General features: G+C 43.6%; 1 protein-coding gene across 1 annotated transcript in view; it reads right to left on the reverse strand.

The window, feature by feature from the left end:
- Window positions 1–837: 837 nt before the first annotated feature.
- Heatr5a (HEAT repeat containing 5A) overlaps window positions 838–16,510 on the reverse strand; it is a 99,147-nt gene continuing 83,474 nt past the window's right edge. The window contains exons 31-37 of the mRNA XM_031357715.1: window positions 16,417–16,510; window positions 14,421–14,568; window positions 13,522–13,794; window positions 8,597–8,821; window positions 5,650–5,804; window positions 3,987–4,200; window positions 838–2,589 (exon numbers count right to left, since the gene is read on the reverse strand). The exon at window positions 16,417–16,510 is cut by the window's right edge and continues 34 nt beyond it. Of these exons, the coding sequence (XP_031213575.1) occupies window positions 2,285–2,589; window positions 3,987–4,200; window positions 5,650–5,804; window positions 8,597–8,821; window positions 13,522–13,794; window positions 14,421–14,568; window positions 16,417–16,510 (1,414 nt within the window). The 3' untranslated portion in view covers window positions 838–2,284. The remainder of the gene's footprint in view (window positions 2,590–3,986; window positions 4,201–5,649; window positions 5,805–8,596; window positions 8,822–13,521; window positions 13,795–14,420; window positions 14,569–16,416) is intronic.

A 16,510-nucleotide genomic window follows, 5' to 3' on the forward strand; every position in this document is an offset into this window, starting at 1 on the left:
CTTGTTGGAGGAGGTGTGTCATTTGGGAGTGGGCTTTGACGTTTCGAAAGCCCACACCATGCCCAAAGTCCTCTGCATGCTCCTTGGGGATCAGGGAGCAGCTCTCAGCTACTGCGCCAGCTTCATGCCTGCCCACTTCTTGCCATGAGGGTAATGGACTAACCCTCTGAAACCATAAGCAAGCCCCCCGATTAAATGTTTTCATTTATAAGAGTTGCCTTGGTCATGGTGTCTCTTCACAGCAACAGAACAGTAACTAAGAGAGCCCCTAAAAATCAAATCAAACTAATAGATTATATCCAAAGAGCACCTGAGCTGCATTTTCCTTTGTAAAGAAACACGCTCCTGAGTCTAACTCTGGCTCACGCCATCAGCTATACCATCAGCTGCTGTTAGGAACATGGCTGATGGTATAGAGGCAGGATTATTGGACATAATCTCTCCCTTTGAGGACGCCATCTACAAGGGAGGTAAGATTGGATTGGACATACACTAGATTGACGGGCATATTAGGCATTACATAGTGGCAGTGACTACAGCAACAAAGGTTAAGTAAGGCAGAAGTTAAATTTGATAGGTCAAGGGTATAACATGTTAGCAAGACTTACCTCAGGCCTGAAAGGAGATGGGGTTCACAGAAAGAACTAGGGAGAACAAAGGGCATTTCAGATAAGAACAACAGGAAACATATTTTCAAGGACTCTATCTAGGAAGACAGCCCTAAACCACTGCAGAGAAGGCTCCTGAGAACCAAAGGCAAGTTAAAGGGGGACTGCTGCGAATCTGAGGGAAAAACTGGCCATCTTTCCTGCACGAATACTTCAAAATACAAAAACATTAAAGAAAATTAGCTTTATTTATGTAATATAGAAAAGTTGATTGTAGTGTTAGAGTTTGCCAAATGTTTTTCACTCTGAATGCTTTACAAGAGTATTTACATACAAACAAAATAAAACAGAGTCCACCATGTGGCTCCTGGTCTAATCAGTTTTTCTCAATTCTGACCACACTTCTGTCCCTGCAGTTTGAAAATTTTAACAGGAAGCTGCATCATTTTGACATAGTGGTCAGTTCACACAGTACAATACTGAAGTGGAGGGAAAATAATCATAAACAGCCAAAAATATTTTCTACCAGTATGACTTTATCATTATATTTTTATATTAAAATACATTCTGTGTTAAAAAAGTATTTGTATTCACTGAAGTTCTAAATTTGTTGTACTAAATTTGACATTCATACAACCCCATATCAATATAGACATGACTCTATATTAAGCTTTCAATATGAATGATTTCCACAAATAAAAACAAACAAAAGGAACAGAGGTAACAGAAAATCCATCTGAGAATGGTAGGAGAATGGTAGAATGGTTCTGTTCTACGTAAAAGCATTCCGTGTGAACTCAGCAAAAACCCACTTAGAAGATACAGTCATGATCCACCAGACCACAGCCTTAAGCCACACAGTGGGGCTGAAGCTGTCTTTCCTGTTATAAGTTGGGTAATTCTAGATTTGGTTCTTTGAGACAGGGTTTCTCTGTGTAGCCCTGGCTGTCCTGTAACTCACTCTGTAGACCATGCTGGCCTTGAACTCACAGAGATCAACCTGCTTGTCTCCCGAGTGATGGGATTAGAGGCATGAGCCTGGCTTAGGTCTAGTTCTTAAAGAGTATTCCAATCACATATTTATTGTTGGCATCATTATTGTTAATTAGTATATTAATTTGTTTTTTGAGAGAAGTCCTATTGTGTGTTCATAGCTGGTCTGGAACTCACTCTGTAGACCAAGCTGGTTGGAACTTTGATGATCATCCTGTCTCAGTCTCCTCAGGTGAGTGCCACCCTTCCCTGCTCTAATCGTTGATGTTGCTTGACAAATGCAACAAAGTCTGATACTACCACTGAATAAGGCAGGATTTCACATAGAAAGTGGGAGGTGGTGTAAGCGCAGATACTTTATAATACAGTGATGTCTCTCAAATTTGAATATGTTGACCGTTAGAGGAAATCCCTTCATTTTCAAAGCAGTGGACTGCTTAGTAAATTTGGATCTTTGGCACTTTCTTGAAATGCCTGGCAAGAATTCTGACAGTTCCATGGTCTTAGTAAATGGAAACAAAATAAAACCAAAATTACCAAGAATGTTAAATTTCAGTCACTCCTGAAATTAGAACAATTGACAGGATCTCCAAGTGCACGTGTGCCTCAAGTTTCACTTTTGTTCCCAAAGCAAGGAAACATCAAGTGTTACATTCAGGTGCTCAGTGTTCTAGAAGAGCAGTTCACAGGAAGTTGGTCTTTAATTGGATGCTTGAGTTCCTGGCTAGGTTCTTGGGATGCTTAGAAGGCGGATCCACTCTGACACTTTCCTGATTGCCTTTAACAGCAGCCTCCAGTCGAGCTTTCAGGGCTGGGGAAGAAGCCATGACATTCTTAAACACGGAGGAATACCGAGGCCCAATCTGCATGAGATTTTGTAAAGCAAAGTCGTGCAGACTTCTTGTTGCTGAAGTTGCTGATCCCAGAGCATTCTCATCCAAAAGGAAAGAAATGAGGACGGGCAGAAGGCAGGCCACCAGCTGAGAGCCTAGGGTGAGAAAGGCAGGGTTCAGGGAGGAAGGAGCTTCTAGAAAACTCTTCACCTGAGGAGAAACTCACCCTCTTCTCTTCTCACACGTATTACCAGTATCTGGGATTAACATCATACCCACTTAGCGCGCATGCGCATATGTGTGTGTGTGTGTGTGTGTGCGTGTGTGTCCTCGTCCAGAGCCCACATATAGGCTAGGCTGGACAGGGAGCCTCAGGGATCCCTCGCTTCTGAGTTCTTGGTCCTGGGACAAGCAAGCATCACCTCCACACCACCCAGTTTTTTCTTTTTTTAGGGCTAGCCCAGCCCCAAATTCAATGAGGATAACATTAAAACTTATTCTCCTGAGTGCTGGGATTACAGGTTCTGAATGAACAAACTCAATTCCTAGTGCATCTAAGGCAAGACATCTATTGACTGAGCTAGCTCTCCAGTTCTTTTTCTTTCCTGCTTTTCAAGACAGGGTTTCTCTGGATAAAGACCTGGCTGCCCTTGAACTCAGATGAACTCAGAGATTCCACCTGTCTCTGCCTCTTGAGTTCTGGGATTAAAGGCATGTGCCCCTTTCCCAAGCCACCCCTTTTTAAAAAGATATAGTTATTTACATGTTTGCCTACATGTTTGTCTATACACCAGAAGAGGGCACCCAGATCTCATTACAGATGGTTATGAGCTCCCATGTGGTTGCTGGGAATTCAGGACCCCTGGAAGAGTAGGCAGTACTCTTAAAGACTGAGCTATCTCTCCAGCATCCTTTTTCTTTTCTTTTTAAAAATTGATTTAAAAACTGTTTATATGTCTACTATATTTATATCACTTCTCCCTCTTCCTCCTAACCCCTCCCATGTCCCCCACTCTTTCTCAAATTCATGGCCTCTTTATTTTTTTTTATTGGTGTATGTGAGTACCTACAAAAATACATATAAAAATATGAGCTGCTGAGTCAGTTTAATTTTTAGAGGGACCACTTGCTATTGCTAAGCACAGGCTCATCTCTGGGAGGCCAACTGCCTTCTCTCAGCAGCTGTTAGTCCTGTAGCTCTTCATCTAGGGTCGGGCCCCATGACACTCCCCTGTCTTTTTGTTTTTGAAGACAATCTTACTGTGTTGCCCAGGTGGGCCTCAAACTCATGGTGACCATCTGGTCTCTATGGCAGGAATGCTGGAATTATGGAAGTGTGCTATCACCTCTGGCAATCTCTTGTTTGCTTGTTGTTGTTGAGACAGGGTCCTGACAAACCCTTAGCCCCAAGGGATCCTGCTGCCCCAGGTGCTTGAGAACTAGCCCTTGCAAGAAACCACTGTGGCCTCTCATAAGGGCCTTCTGATGAAAGGGGAACAGACACACGATTACAGACACTGCAGAGAGAGCGGGGCTCAGTGCTGACACTCACGGTGCTCTTCTTCCGCAATGGTGACCAAAGTTTCTAAGAGCTTTATTCCTTCTTGACAGAGCTGCAGCTCGGTGGCATCTTCAGGTTTCCTCCTGTCTATTTCCTGCAGCTTCTCCACAATAGAAGATGCTAAGGAATAAATGTACGGGTAGGAAACTGCCGGCTTTGGATACTGAAAAATGGAGTGGAGGAGCTGACAGGTCTTCATTTGTACCTAACCCGGCAAGATGAGAAGAAAGAGTAAATTTACAGAGCTCCTAGAACAAAGAGACACAAAGAGCAAATGTTCTTGCAAACTCTTTGCAGTTAAAGTGGCAAAGGTTTATATTTATTCCAGTTCTCTTTACTTTTGGAAGTCCTAGTACCAATGGGTACATAAATACAGTGGCCGCAGCAGGGTGGAGCAGCACAGAGGCGCTCAGCACAGCCCACTCTTCTCAGGTGTCTCTATACTGTATAAAACTAGCAGTCACATTAAAAACAAACAAACCCCCAACAACTTACACCAAAAAAATGTGTTTTACAGTGAAATTCTACACATTTGATTCATGCCACGGCCTACAGGTTGGAAGGACTACATCTGGCCCACACTAAGATGTGCCATGACTTGTCACAGCTACCACCTGGAGTCTGCTACACAACTCAGGCAGATAGCCAATGACTTTGGACAAAAGGATAAAGGAAAACAAACTACATATCTCATCCATACATCACCTCCTTAAACTGGAATAGTATTCTGAGCATCAGTATTATTCCCCCCTGAGAAAAATTGGTTCCATTGTCTTTGGAAGTAAGAAATGTTTCTGAGTATGGGCTCCAAACTCATTTTGTAATACATTAAAAAACAAACATTTAATCTAGTCTAACCTAATCTATTATTCCTTAGTGTATTTTTCCTTTAAAGAAAATGCACAAATTATCATACAAATCGCATGTCATATCAATGATTTTGTTTTAATACATTATGTGTATGTGTGTGCTTCTGTGCGTGGATATGGACACTCGAGTGCACTGTCTACAGAGACCTCCTGGAGCTGGAGGTCCAGGTGGCTGTAAGCAATCCAGTGTGAACGCTGTAAACCGAGCTTTGGTCTCCTGGTAGGAAGTGCTATTAACTGCTGAACCACCTCTCCAATTCCGTGTTTTTGTTTTTGTTTTGTTTTTTTGACAGTTTTCAATATGTAGTCCTGGTTGACCTGAAACATACTATGAGGATAGGCTAGGCTTGGACCCATGGGCTTTCTCCTATCTCTGCATCCCCAGTGCTGGGATTAGGTGAAGCCATACCACTCCCAGAGAGTTACACCAATTTTAAGATGCTCTCATTTAAAAATTTAGTACTGTTTTATCTTTTTGTTTTTGGAGACAGTCTCATGTAGCTTAGGATGGCCTTAACTTACTTGCGATCTCTATCTCTAGCCCCTAGTGCTGGTATTACAGCCCTACACCACCATGCGAGAGTTGCACAGTGCTGGGCATCAAGCCCAGGGTCTTGTGTCTGCTAGGTGTTCATACTATCTCCTGAACCACAATCCAGTCCCTGGATACTGTTTATCATAGAAATCGAGATCACAAAGAAGTACAGTGTATGTACTGCAATCATATAGGCAACATGCCTCAACAGATTCCTACTGCGAACAGCTCTCTGCTAAAAGACATTTACCACAGAGTCTTTGCTCTCCAGGGCAGCCTTAAATTTTTCAATGCAGCGATTCTGAAGGCAGGGGACGGTTGTCACTTCTGGACTGGTAGACAAAATAAATACCGTGACGGCAGTAAGCAGACTGACTTCATCAAGTTCTTGATGCGCTCCATCAACTGCAGAGAAACGACCGTCAGGAGACTCGTATCCACTGCCTCTCATCTGTGTAAGGCTGTCTTTAGTTTGGTTAGCAACATCTTTTCCCTGCAGACACAGACTCCCAGGGGGTAGCTGGACAGTGGTGGCGCATGTCTGAGTGCTCCAAGTCCCATATGGTGCTAGTCCACTCCCACCACACACACACACACACACACACACACACACACACACACACACACACACACACACACACCTGAGAGGATCAGACAAGCACTCCACCTCTGAGCCCCACCCCCATTTTCCCAAGGATCAGTTAGAATAAATATTCTAATTAAATATTTTTAATGAAGTAGCTATGAAAAACCAGTAAGTTTGAAAGGGTGATGCCGGGTAGTGCTTTTAATCCTAGCACTTGGGAGGCAGAGGCAGGTGGATTTCTGTAAATTCGAGGCCAGCCTGGTCTACAGAGTTCTAGAACAGCCAGGGCTACACAGAGAAACCCTGTCTTAAAAAGCAGACAGACAGACAGACTGACAAAACAAAATGAGAAAGAGTGGTAAACTTGACTCACTAAATTAAATTTTAATTAATTGGTTAACTAATTAATTAAAAAAAAATAGCTTCTTGGGCTTTGGGCCAAGATCAAGTGTTGTGGTTGGTTTAAAACCCCAAATAAAACAAACAAACAAATGAAGAACCTCCAGGATTTCCAACAGCCTAGGCTACCCTCCAACCTGATGTGTGGCTGCAGATGACTTTCCTTGCCTGCAGCTCCTGAGTGCTGGGCTTCCAGGCTGAGCACCATGCTAAGATAAGTAGTGCTGGGGAGAGAAGTCCGGGCTTTGTGCTGTTAGACAAGTACTCTATCAGCTACAGCCCAGCCTGCTAGATGGTTGTTATTTACAAACAAATGACACACATAAACAATAGTACCAGTCATATCAATGCAATAGTACTTAAACAACACATGTGCCAGCCAGCCCTCTTCGGCAACAGAATATAACTTCACTATGACTATAAAGGAGATCAAATAAAGAATTTAAGGTCTGCTAGTAACAAGGTCCATGCTTATAAAAACACCAAAAAAACCCACAGAGGTTTTTGAACAGGATGTGGTGGTTCAAGCTTGTAATCCCAGCCCTTGGGAGGCTAGGGGAATCTGGAATGCAAAGTGATCCTCTGCCACAGGATTCATCATCAGTCTGGGCTATGTGAGACCCTAACCCAGGGGACGGGGGGTTGGGGGGGAACCACTCAAAATGCCACAGATGTGAGCCAGGATAACAAACACCGGGTGGATGGATAGCTCTGGGGCTAACACTGGAGAGGAGACACAACGAAAGGACGTTTTATTGATGAGTAGAATCTAGCAGAGATGATGTCTGAGTTATCTCTGGTGAGCTGGCACATGGATATAAAGTGAGCCACACAGCGGTGTCCTGTGTGGTGCTTGGACCCTTCACCCCAGCAGCCACACTAAGAAATAGAAATCTGGTCATTTGCCCAAACCATACACCAAGTCAGTAAGTGGACAGTGTGAATGCAGAGGACACAGGCATCCAGGAGCTCTCCTGCTTCACCACCCTCCCCCCTCCCCCCCCAGCAAACTTATTTTCAGTCATTTGGAGCAACTTGAAACTGCAGCACAGTCAGCTAGTTAGTTCAGTAAAAATACTTTTTAATGTCATTAAGGTAAATGTCTCCTGGGTCTCTTCCCATTTCTCCTAAAGCTCCTTTACTGCCCTTTATTTTTTGAGGATGGATGGGGAGTCTGCTTAGCAGTAGGAGTCTTATGAGGCTCATGCAGTAAAGACCAGGGCCCCTTGCCAACAGCTGTCTGAGTGAGTCATCCTGGAATCCAGTCCTCTAGCTGTAGCCCTGGCCAGTGTCCTAGTAAGTAACTTCATGAGAGGCTAAGGCCCGGACCTCAGGCACTAATAGGTAACAAATGTTTTTCTGTTTTAAGCCACAATGTTTTTCTGTTTTAATCTACTAAGGTTTATGTTTTTGAGACAGGGCCTGGCTTGGCTAGGCTGGCCCTGAACTCACTATGTAACTAAGGATGGCCTTGGGCTCCTGATACTATTGCTTCTACTGCCAAGTGTTGGGATAATAGGCAGCATCAGGCCCAGCTTGGAGGCAAGCTGTTGCTCTGCAAACATTTTACCTTCCTGATCAGCTCTATTGATTTATGTTAACAGCTGGTCTAACATCTACGTCCTGATACACAGCTGAGACCAAACACCACTGTGCGTCTGTGATAAAAGCATCCCGCTGATGTCGTCACCGTAATTCCGATGCCAGCCGTTCTCTACCCCCTTTTCTCGTAAATATGGATTGCACTAGAGGGTTGCCTTTGAAAATCAAACCTCCTTGCTAGTAGCCATGGCGTGGACGTGTAAGTCTCAGGGAAACAACATTCTCTTTGCATACTTCCTCCTCCCAGCTACGTTTGCATTTAGCCCCCATCTGTGCCATCCTTGCTTGCCATTTTCCTAAGACTCTTTTCTTTTCCTTTTCTTATTTTTCTTTGCAGTTGTAGCTCTGGCTATCCTGGAACTCTGTAGACCAGGCTGCCCTGAACTCAAGAGACTCAACTGGTTCTCCCTCTGTTGCCAATGACAAATAGGACAAAGACCTTGGGGATAATGTATAACATAACGGAACATTTTACATATCTGCTGAATACACAAGACAGTCTCTTCTGGGTGAGACTACCAAATGTGAGCAACAGAATAGCTTAGCCAAAAAAAACCCAAACCAAAACCAGAAACAAAGCCAGCATGCCTCTCACGGTAGTCCTACTGACCTGGGCTCCAGCAGTCAAGCACAGTTGCCAATGCACTTTGGAGGAGGCTGGTCCAAGCTTCGTGGCTCTTTTCTGCTCGTGCCATGGGGGAAGTCAGGATTCCTTTCAGAGCCTGCAGGGAAGCTGTGACTGTGGAGGGTAGCTGGCCCCCAGGTGACTTCGCAGCCGTCTCCCGGAGGACTCCAACCGTAAGGTACAGAACTGTGGGGAGGATTGAGATGCTTCCTGCAAGAGAACAGGAAAACCCTGCATTGGAGCGTGCGTGTGCTTTCTAGGGCTGGAGAGGTAGCTCATCAGTGGTGAGCACTCGCTGCTCTTGCAGAGGACTTGGGTTCGATTCCCAGCACCCACATGGTTGGCCCACAACAGACTGTAACTGCAGCTTCAGATGACGCAATGCCCTCTTTCTGACTCCTGTGAGAACCAGGAATGTACACAGTACACACACAGACCCATAAAATGAAATAAATGCAGCTAGAAAAAAAGTTGAGTCATCAGGAATAAAAGAGTGTCAGAGGCTTCCCATGTTTGCTGTCATTTCTCTAGGCTTCAGGGCACAGCTCAGTGCTCCCGTACGTGTCAGAGGTTTAGTCTTCAGCACCAACTCACCTTTCCCAAAAACGCCACCACAGAGACAAGCTCTAGAGCATTTCTCACAAATTGTAACTATTGGGAGAATCCAGTAACTGTAGACGGCTAGGCAGCATGCCCCAAGCCTTCTCTACCTCCCTCGTACAGGGACTACAAATGTGTGCCACTGTGCCAGGCTTTGTAAAATGTGACTCTTAGGCTCTAACTCAGGTCCTTGTGCTCGCAAGGCAATCCAATAAACTTATCCCCCAAGCTACTTCCCCATCAATTAAGATTTTTACAGTTGGATCAAATTCTGATAAGTATAACTGGAAATGTTATTTTGGTTGTATTGCTTAGTGTAAAGCTTTTGAAAGCTACCTATCAATCTTTCTTCTTTTTAAAACAAGGTCTCAGTATATATTGCACACTTGGCTGCCCTGGGACTCCTTCTGTAGACCAGACTGGTCTGGAAGGCACAGGGACTCTGTGCCTTCTAAGTCCCTTCTAAGTCTCAGGATTAAAAGTATACATCACCATGCCCAGCTACGCTCTTCCTAGTCTATTTGCTAGTTTTTATTAATTGCTTTTGAGACAGGATCGCACTGTGTATCCAGGGTGGGCTTGAACTCCTGATTCTTCTGCCTCAGACTCTGGAGTGCTGGCATGACAGGCACGCACCTCCATATCTAGTCCTATCTTCACATCTGAGGTATGCAGTCCTGTAGCTCTAAGTATATTCACAATGTGATGGAGGTTCATTACTATTCGATTTATTTAAAATATGCTTACAAGACCTTTTGTTTTGGGGACTGGACCTAGGGCTTTGCTCTTTGTAGATAAGCATGTTCTACCACTGAGCTATATCCTTGGAACTTTTTTCCTTCTCTTTTAGTTTTAATTTTGAGAAAGGGTTTCACTAAATTGCCCAGGTTGGCCTTGAACTCAGGATGTAGCCCAGGAAAGTCTCGATCTTGCTCTATATTCCCGTCTTAAAATCCTGAGTAGCTAGGATCCCAGGTACGTATGTCCACAGCTAGTCTCAAGTTTTCTCACTTTTTAATCTTTGTTTGTGTGTATAGTATATGTGAGTACTGAGAGTGCGGGTTGACACTGGGTTGTTTGAGGTAGGGTCTGTCACTGAACCCAGAGGTAGCTAACTGGCCAGACTGGTGACCTCCAGGAAGCCACCTGTCTCCTTTCTGACCCTAAGCCAAAAGTTACAGACATATGCCACAGTTCCTGGCTTCTGAGTGGGCACTGGGGACCCAAACTCAGACCTTCACATGTAGTGACAGGCATTTTACTTTACATTCCAATTTATTTTATATGAAATTATTTCCAAGGAATATGTAGAAAGCCACTTGTGATAATGTAGTAAAAGTTTTCATGGAGGGCTGGAGAGATGGCTCAGTGGTTAAGAGCACTGGCTGCTCTTCCAGAGGTCCTGAGTTTGGTTCTCAGTACACACACTGGGAGGCCCACACTTGCCTATAATGCTAGCTCCAGGGGTCTGACATGCCTGGCTACAGATAGGATTAAAAGTCAATCTTTTTTTTTTTTTTTTGAGACAGGGTTTCTCTGAGTAGCCCTGGCTGTCTTCGAACTCAGAAATCTGTCTGCTTCTGCCTCCAAAGTGCTGGGATTAAAGGCGTGCGCAACCAACCACCCGGCAAAAGTCATTCTTTTTTTTTTTTTTTTTTTGGTTTTTCGAGACAGGGTTTCTCTGTATTGCCCTGGCTGTCCTGGAACTCACTCTGTAGACCAGGCTGGCCTCGAACTCAGAAATCCGCCTGCCTCTGCCTCCCAAGTGCTGGGATTAAAGGCGTGCGCCACCACCACCCGGCTGCAAAAGTCATTCTTAATAAAAAGTTTTCATAGAGCCAGGTATGATGGGGATACATATGTTAGGGTATACATATGATCCAAGAATCTGGGAGGCTGGGGCAGGAGGATCTCAAGTTGGAGGGCATTTTAGGTTACACAGTAACACCTGTCAAAACAAAAAGAGAAATAAAATTTTCATGGCCACTAGAGGGTTGAAATGAGTTATAAGTTTTATGTTAATATGTAAGCCACACCTGGTGGCACAGGTCTGAGGGAGCAGAATCATTCTGTAGCCTACATTCCAGATGAAGTCCAAGACCAATGGGAGCAAGTTAGTAAGACCCTGTCTCAAGACAGATGTTAAAAAGAAGAAGGGAGGGGAGCTGTGGTCAGAAATCTGTCTCTAAAATAAATAAATAAATAAATAAAGCCTTACAGTATCAGGCAAAAATAAAAAAGAATGTGAGGAAACTAAAATAGCAATTTATTTTTCCTGGCTATTACTTAATAAGAAATATTTTTTAACCCAATTCTCTAATAAATTAATTTCTGTGTTGCTCTTAGTATATAAAACAGTGTGTGCGAACAAAGAATTGTAGTTTTAATTCAAATTGAAGCTTGAAGTCATTAGGCTAAAAGCTAATTAGTTCATAAAATGGTTAGGATATATTAAAACAAATTAAAACCTTTACTATGTAGTACCTATGAAGTCCTGTGTACTTATGTGCTAGTTCTTTAAAATAAAAAAACCTTTCCTATTTATTTGTTTTGTGTGGGGCGCATATACATCATGATGTGCATATGGTGGTCAACTTGTAGGAATTAGTTCTCTCTATCTATTATGTTGGTTCTGGGATGTCAAGCTTGGTACACCCTAGGTGTTCCTCTATGGAACACCTTTTTTTCTGTGATAGTCTCACTGAACCTGGAGCTCACTGACTGACTGGTTGGCTACCTCATGAACTCTGTAGCTCTCTCTGCCTGCTTTAGCCTTCTCCCCCAACCGCAGCACTGGAGTTACAGGTACACACTGGGCCGCTCAGCTTTTATGTGGTTCTGGGGATCTACACTCTGAGGTCATGCTTGTATGGCAGGAACTTTACCGCAGAGCCATCTTCTCAGCTCCTGTGCTAGACTTTGTTCAAAAGACATATTTTAATTAGAAATAAAACATACCTACACACATATTTATCTTTTATACATAATAGTTACATATAATACATTTACATGATGGAGAAAGCTATAGATCATATAGAAATAGTGTTTGTACATGAGCAAACAAAAATCATTAAGAGGCCGGGCGGTGGTGGCACACACCTTTAATCCCAGCACTTGGGAGGCAGAGGCAGGTGGATTTCTGAGTTCAAGGCCAGCCTGGTCTACAGAGTGAGTTCCAGGACAGCCAGGGTTATACAGAGAAACCCTGTCTCAAAAAACCAAAAAAAAAAAAAAATCATTAGGAGAAGGTTTCCAGGGAAACATTTTCTGATAAGGTGAGGCTAGAGTTAACTTTGAAGGAAGAAAACATTAAAAAAGCTGGTTCAGTGCAGTGTTGAAGCTGGAACTATAACAGAACTCAATCCCTAGGACCATAACAAAAGCTGGACCCAGTGGTGAACATCTGTGATGCTAGCATCCCTATGGCATGATGGGAGGCGAATCACCTGGAAGCCTGCAGATCAGCTACCCACAGGGTACACTCCAGTGACAGGAACAAGAGAGAGGCTGCTCCCAAAGTAGGAAGAACCGACTCCCGAAATGTTGTTCTCTGACTAACACACACAAGGTGGCAGAGTGGGCCTACCTGACCCAGAATTAGGTGGCTTAAGCTCACAGAAAGCATGCACTGCTACAAACAACAGGATTAGCAGGGAGCCTCTGGCATGCAATGGATTCAGCAGTGGCTACTGAGCCCTAAGAGCTAGATGAAAGAACTGAATGGATTTGGTCCGAAATAGGACAGGGCACCATCATGACAAATTTGCCATACGGAGTCAGAACTGTCCACCAGATACTGTACACTGAAAACGTCTAAGCACTACTTCTTGATTTAAAATACTGTCATCCTGAGACAGTGTTTTAAGGAGATGGTCGGGGTACACTCTCACCTCACATGCTCTAAGCCTGGGCTTGATGCCTAGACCCGGATACGAAGCCAATCACAGAAAGCGCATTCATCATCTCATTTGCTGCCTGTGTATTTTACTTTCGCTTTTTGGTGAAACAAATCATATTAGACTGTAAAACTCATCTTACAGGATTATAAGAAGTACTCAGATGGGAAAATGACCAGCAACTAGGCCAGTTCTCTTCTTCTAGGACAGTGGTTTGCAACCTGGAGGTCCCACTGCGGATTGTGTACCAGGTGTTTACATTATGACTCACAGCAGTAGCAAAATCACAGTTATGAAGAAGCAGCGAAATGATTTTATGATTGGGGATCACACAAACTAGGAACTGCATTAGAGGCTGAGCAGCAGGAAGGCTGAGAAGCGCTGCTCTAGGCTCATATGCACAGCACAGCATACCTTCAGGAGAACACACTGCAGGAAGCTCAGCAAGGATGACCAGGGCAGCGTTGACCAGTCTACTGCCCTCCTCTGACAGGGTCTTCGGCTTTGAAGCCTTTATTCCTGGGCCACCTGTCAGCTTAGGGTTTAGTTCTGGGAGCTGTCTAACGAGGATGCAGACACAGAGTTCCAGGGCTGCAAAGACCAAAGACTTCCCAGGTACGAGTCCTCCAGTGTCCTTCCCTTCACCAAACTCTGGCAGGGTTTCTTTTTCAGAGGCTCCATCATCAACTAAAACACAGAGGGAACAGGGCTTAAGGAAAACTTGCTGCTTGCTTGGCTTCATGTAGGTGGTAATTCAATTCATTTCTTGTATAGACACTGCATTTAGTGGCTAAAGTCTTAGGTGTGAAAAGCTTAAGGAAAAAGCAGCTCTCAAGTTAAAGTTGTCTTTACTATGAGTTCTCATTACAATGGGTTAAAAATAAAATTCTTGTAATCTTTTTGGTCTTAAAATAGTGCCTGATTAAACTCATCTCCTTGCTGTTATAAATGAGAATCTGACAGCAGCAGCTCCAACAGCGACTCTGTCATCTTACAGACTGGCAGTGCCTGGGCACAAAGATCAGAACCCAGGCACTGATACCATTAGAAGCTGCCCACCGTTTACTTTTTATGTACGTATTCGCATCTGCCCTAGTTCCAACAGTATCCAGATCTCACAGCTGCCCCAAGTAACACTTGTTGAAACAATGACAACTCTGCGCTGTGCTGTGCTGCAGCTGCATGCTGCGCCTACTGGAACAGCCCTGCTGCGTGCCATGCCTAGCGGAACAGCGCTTGCCCACTGAATACAGAGTGTCTGATTTCCAGAACTGGAATGAAAAGAGAAGCTATGTCACTGAGTTAATACTTACCTTCTGCACTTCGTCTTTTTTCCTTCACATGTTCTTGAGCAGCACAGATAATCTGCCTTACCACTTCAAGTGAAGCCAACTGAATGGCTGGTGACTCTCTTGTCAAAATTACTCGGTGTAGTACATTTAGCAATTCAATACCCAAGTCCTGTCAAAAAACATGGAGTAGACATTATTGGAAATTACACTTGTTTACGTCGTGTGTGTGTGTGTGTGTGTGTGTGTGTGTGAAAAATTACAAAATTAAATGCCATGATAAAAACTCAAAAAGAAAGAATTTAATAAATAAAATTTAAAAATAAGTATATTGCCAGAACAATAAAGGTATATAGCAATACTTGTTTTGTTTGTTTTGAGACAGTCTTATGCAGGCCTGACTGGCCTCAAACTTGCCAAGGAAGACCTCAAACTCCTGATCCTCCTGCCTCTGTCCCTACAATGCTAGAATTTCAGGTGTATCACCTTGCTTGGGTAATAACATTGTCACAAATTTCAGAACATTTCTCAGCTCATTTCCGTGAGAGATGGTACTATGACAAATGATCATTTTCATTCATGTCTGAGATGACACTGGAGACATAGCCAAAGGCTGACATGTAAGATTAATATTAAAATTTTCTTGTAATAATAAAGATGAGGAGAAGTACTTCTTAAGTAGATCCTTAAAATATACACTTTGGCGTCCTTACTGCACTTTTGCTTTTCTTTCTCTCTTTAAGGTTTTACTGATTTTTATTTTATATGTATGAATATTTTGCCTGGACATATGTGCGGTGCTGGGGAGGTCAGAAGAGGATCCGATACCCTGGAACTGGAGTTGCAGATGGTTGTGAGCTCCATATGGGTCCTGAACCTGGGTCTTCTGCACGAGAACAAGGGCTCCTAACCGCTGACCACCTTTTCAGTTGCCACCTTTTCTTTTTCACTATTTATTTTGGCTACTTCATTTCATCTTTGAGAGTAATTGGAGTGAGTTTGCCATTAATAAGTACTCATTTGAGAGTTGGAGAGATGGCAGAGCATAGCTGCACTCTTCACTGCAGAGGCCTGGGACTTGGTTCTCAGCACTCAGTTACCTCTTAGGGCTCTCTCATGAATATGCAAATATACACAGGCACACACTCATTCATATACATAAGTACAAAATCTTTAAAAAATATTGGTTTGAAACACACAGAAAATATCCTGGTATAGAGGCACATGCCTCTCAGAGGCAGAGGCAGGTAGATCTCTGTGAGTTTAAGGCCAGCCTGGTTTACATAGTGACTTCCAGGTCAGCCAGAGCTACTTAGTGAGACTCTGTCTTGAAAAACCACCCAACCTGAAAAAAAAAAAATCACAATACAGTTTATAATTTAGTCAAGTTCAATTAAACTCAGATAAAACTCAACTAATGCTTCAAACCTAATTAGACAGTACTAATTAAGAGCTTAGAAAAATCATAGTACCCATTACCTTAAAGCCAGAGTCAATGGCAATAAGATGGTAATAATGATACCAGTATGTGTTGCTAAGAGCACCTGCCTAACACCTATTTACTCCTGAGTAAAGTCAGAGGCAGTATGGCACTTTGTAGTAACCCTTTTTACCATAGCCAGACTGAAGACCAGGAGGAGAACCCAGACAACAGGAATATTTTGTAATGGACAGTATTATACATCAAGTACATTGTCTCTTGGGGGAAAATGCAAAATAAGATACAGATGAGTGCAAAGTTTGGGGTTCACAGAAACAGAAAAGGAGTGATCCCACACGGAACCTCTGGCTACTGTGCTGTACAAGGCAAGAGAGGCCCTTCCCTCCCTACAGAAGGCAGGAAGAACATGCTGTCAGAGGCTCGCCTGCTCCTGGGTTACCGAATCCCAGTAGCATCCTCAGACCACCTGAGCTGCGCTTTTTCTTTTGTGACCTTTGCTCAGTTCTGTTTACTGTAGTAACCTGAATACATTTCTGGTCTTTGAAGTCAAGAGAGGCCTCCCAAGACACAGTATATCACCTGATCACTGCCAATTCTCGATCTGGGCCAAGGAACATCGAGCAGGGCCTGCAGTGCATGCAAACAAGCGGTGATGCTTTCCAAGCTGGCATCT

This window comes from Mastomys coucha, unplaced genomic scaffold (assembly GCF_008632895.1).
Source record: "Mastomys coucha isolate ucsf_1 unplaced genomic scaffold, UCSF_Mcou_1 pScaffold6, whole genome shotgun sequence".
Lineage (NCBI taxonomy): Eukaryota > Metazoa > Chordata > Mammalia > Rodentia > Muridae > Mastomys > Mastomys coucha.